The sequence below is a fragment of the Rutidosis leptorrhynchoides genome, chromosome 8 (assembly GCF_046630445.1).
Source record: "Rutidosis leptorrhynchoides isolate AG116_Rl617_1_P2 chromosome 8, CSIRO_AGI_Rlap_v1, whole genome shotgun sequence".
Taxonomy (NCBI): domain Eukaryota; kingdom Viridiplantae; phylum Streptophyta; class Magnoliopsida; order Asterales; family Asteraceae; genus Rutidosis; species Rutidosis leptorrhynchoides.
In genome coordinates, this window is record NC_092340.1 from 217,275,027 (window position 1) to 217,279,617 (window position 4,591).

The 4,591-nt window shown below is 34.0% G+C and overlaps 1 protein-coding gene across 1 annotated transcript; it reads right to left on the minus strand.

Annotated features, from left to right (window-relative positions):
* Positions 1-307: 307 nt before the first annotated feature.
* Positions 308-1,641, minus strand: LOC139864012 (uncharacterized). Its single transcript, XM_071852604.1, has 2 exons — positions 742-1,641; positions 308-700 (listed from the first exon to the last, which is right to left on the minus strand). Exons 1-2 carry the CDS (start codon positions 1,639-1,641, stop codon positions 308-310), a joined length of 1,293 nt encoding a protein of 430 aa, XP_071708705.1.
* Positions 1,642-4,591: the final 2,950 nt, after the last annotated feature.

Consider the following 4,591-nt stretch of genomic DNA (forward strand, 5'->3'; position numbering starts at 1 on the left):
ATGTTTACAGTGGAAAATAAAATTTTTACATATTAAAAACTTTAAACAGTTATTTGGGGTGATCAATCCCTCTGTAGTTTTTTCATACGTAGCACCATTTCAGTGTTTGCACATGCCAGGTGCGTTTTATTGCTTTTCCATCTAAACTTGCTAGTCGATACGCCCATGTATCTCTTATGCCAATAACCTTGTATGTTCCTTCCCATTTGGGTCCGAGTTTACCCGTGTCTTCTGCTATGCTTGCTTCATTCTTTCGCCATACCAAGTCATCCAATTGGAAAGATAATAGTTGTACGCGCTTATTATATTAGCTTGCGATTCTTTGTTTGTTGATAGCTTCTTTTATGGCTGCCATTTCCCTGCGCTCTTCAACTAAGTTTAGATTTTCACGCAGTTCTTCGCTATTGCTACTTTCATCGAAGGAAGCTATGCGCATAGTTGGCACATTTATTTCAGCGGGTATTACAGCCTCGGACCCGTACACCAAACTGAAAGGTGTTTCATTGGTCGCACCTTTTGGAGTTGTGCGGTGCACCCACAGTACATTAGGCAGTTCATCTATCCAACCCCTTCTGCACAATCCAAGCCTTGCTTTGATTCCTAACACGATATCCCGGTTTGTGACCTCACACTGACCGTTCGCCTGGGGTGTGGAACTGATGTGAATTTTTGCTTTATGTTCAACTCTTGGCACCAATCGCTGAATGGATTACCCTCAAACTGTGTACCATTGTCACTTACTATTTCATTTGGTATTCCAAACCGACATACGATATTTTCCCATACAAAATTTCGGATTTGTTTGCCCGAAATTGTTTTCAGCGGTTTGGCTTCTACCCACTTTGTAAAATAATCAATGGCCACTACCAAAAACTTTACACCTCCTGGTCCTGCGAGGAATGGCCCCACTATATCAATTGCCCATTTACAGAATGGCCATGGAGATGCAACCGGTATCATTGGATGTCGCGGAGCTTTGCTTACTGGTGCATGCAGCTGACACGACTGACATTTGCGTATTACCTCCGCGGCATCTCTGTACATTGACGGGTAATAGTATCCGAGCCGCATTATTTTTGACGCCACTGTTTTGTGCCCTGAGTGCAAAGCGCACATTCCCTTGTGCACTTCACGTATGATTGACTCTACTTGAGTTGGATTAAGACACCGCAAATGGGGTTCCAAGAAAGACTTTCTGTATAGAATTCCTTTATCTAACAAATACATCGGTGCTTTCATTTTAATCTTTCTTGCTTCTGTTGAATCCATTGGCAATGCACCTTTATTCAGAAACTCTACTATCGGTGTCATCCAACTCTGCTCCTCTTCCTCAACTGTGGCAGATACACCGTCTATGTCAATGGATTTAACTTTCACTTCCTCGACCCAAATTTCTTTCTTAAAATGGCTGAATGTTAAGGCGGATAGCTTGCTGAGCACATCCGCCTTTTTATTTAATGTTCTTGAAACCTGAGTTATCTGGAATAAATCAAAGTCTACTGCAAGCTCTTGCACCAGTTTCAGATATTTTTGCATCAATTCATCATGTGCTTCAAATATCCTGTTCAATTGGTTTGCAACTAGCTGCGAGTCAACATATACTGACAATTCTTTTACCTCCAAATATTTTGCTACCCACATTCCAGATAACAATGCTTCATACTCAGCTTCATTGTTTGTTACAGGGAAGCTAAAGCACAGCGCGAAGGTATACTCTTCTCCTTCTGGACTTTTTAGGACTATTCATGCCCTGCGCCTTCTGGACCACAAGCCCCATCTATGTGCATTTCCCACAGCTGCTCGGGCGGAGGTGGTATTTCTTTTGATTCATGAGAGATTTCGATATCTACGGCTATTTCAGCCAGATAATCTTCTAGGACTTGCCCTTTTACCGCACTTCTTGGTGAGAAGCTTATCTCATGCTCACCCAATTCAATAGCCCATTTGGCCATGCAACCAGAATTTTCTGGTTTATATAGCACCTGCTCAACAAGTGTCAGCGAATGTAAACTTGCTAGAATTTATCAAGCAATTTTAAGTTTTTTGACAATACATTTTTTTTTTTTCATACCTGCTTTATTTATTGGCTGGTCTGTTAGGACCATTATTGAATGCTCTAATGCCCCGTCCTAATCCATCTGGATGAATACATTATATTTGGTTACATCGCTAGGTACTTGACCTCTAAATGATACATTTTACAAACATTGCATTTGTTTTGAAAAGACAAACTTTCATCACATCGAAAGTTGACGGCATGCATACCATTTCATAATATATCCAACTATAATTGACTTAATAATAATCTTGAAGAACTAAATGACTCGAATGCAACGTCTTTTGAAATATGTCATGAATGACTCCAAGTAATATCCTTGAAATAAGCTAATGCACAGCGGAAGATTTCTTTCATACCTGAGAATAAACATGCTTTCAAGTGTCAACCAAAAGGTTGGTGAGTTCATTAGTTTATCATAAACAATCATTTCCATTATTTTAATAGACCACAAGATTTCAGTTTATAAATATATGTACACTCGCAAGTGTATAAAACCGTTCTGCTTATGTTGAGGCCTCAGTAACCAGCCTTAACAATAATATAAGAAGTCATCTTCGCAAAGATGGATATGTACACTCGCAAGTGTATAAATAATCCTCGAAGTACTAAACATCCGCCCACTAGCTCTTATGTCTAGTGCAGCCTACAGGATGGGGGTGTTAAGCCCAATAGATCTATCTTTAGGATTCGCGCTTACATGTTCTCATAACATATAACTAAATTACCTAGCACATCAATCCGCAGAATATCATTTTTAATCACTTGTCTCTATTTCGTAAAGCATTTATAAAAGCAGCACATGTATTCTCAGCCCAAAAATATATTGCAAAAGCAATTAAAAAGGGAGCAAATGAAACTCACGATATTGTATTTTGTAGTAAAAATACATATGACGAAACTGAAAAATGCAGGGTTGGCTTCGGATTCACGAACCTTAAAAAAACGCCTTAAAAAGAACACTGCTGTGTATGGAACTCGAACTCGAGACCTCCCGCTCACACATAAATACATTTAACCACTCTTTCATCTGCTATCTTTCTGTTTTATAACCATTTCAAATAATTTATAAATCGTATGTTTCTTTTGTTCATCTTCTTCCTCATTAGCAAGCACAAATCGACCCAAGGATCAAAACAAGTTTGAAATTTTAATCTGTTTGTTTTATTAATTAGAAATGAAACGTAAATCAATCTATCTTAGATGTTTAAAATAATTTAGCAAACGAAAGTAAAAAAAAATATTAGTAACTGCTAGTGCAGTTCGAATAAAAAAAATTGAACTCATAATTTGATTTCAAGATTAAGCTGTTTTGAGACCCCGATCCCTTAATGAAAAATGTTTCTTGTCACTCATTGAACACTCGACAATCACCCTATTGACCTGAATCAAATCACAACTCGCAAATTTGAATGATTTAAAATCGTTTTACTTTTTAAGATTAGAGTTTGACTCCAAAATTAGAATTCAATTCAAGGAATTCGATTCTGAAACTTTACAGATAGATTACATAGGCGATTCCCAAAAAAATTGCACTTTTACATTTAGAAATTTCGTTCGAATTCAAGGTTTTGCTGTTGGAGTTCAAAACAGAAGTATACGAATTATTTTCTTAATTTTTTTCTGTTTTAATTTTCGAAAATTCATAGCTGTAAGTAATGAAATTGATAGTGATGATGAAAAGGGTTTGGAATGACTGACATACTATAAGAATTGATCGATTGTTATATGTAATATGAGTATATCGACAATGGATCACAGGTAAGCAGGAAAAGGAGGAAAAAAAAATTAAAAGACTGATGGAGACACAGATAAATAGCAGACGCGTAATATCAGTTCCTGTATATTATATTTAATATTTAATATTTATTAATATTTAATCTAAATAAATAATAAATATCCTAATTATAAATATGCTATTTTTAAATAAAAATAAAATAATAATAGTAATATGATAATATTGATAATGATAATAATGATATATACTAATAATGATTCTTAATGACAATGGTATTGATAATAAATAGTAATACCAATATTATCATAATGAAAATTCTAATCTTATTACTAGCTATAATGATAATGATACAAATAAAAAGATAGTTTTTAACATTCATAGTAATAATAATAATAATATTATTATAACAACAATATGTATCATGCAATTACTTTGTATCTATATTAATAGTAAAATTTATTAATTATATAATATTTGATAATTATATATCATTTGTACTTAATATTTATACATTTATATTTTATAATTATGATTATTAATGAGAATCATATATATTTATTCTTTTTAATAATACTTAATTATTCTGTTTATTATTTTACATTTTTAATTCAAATGATTAAAATGTATTCTATTAATTCAAATTATCATATATACACTCATGTTGATATTTATATATATCTATTTATATTTATTACATATTTATTTACACGCAAACGTTCGTGAATCGTCGGGAATAGCTAAAGGTCAAATAGATATCTGAAACAGTTCAAGATTTTTGAGATTCAGTTTAACAGACT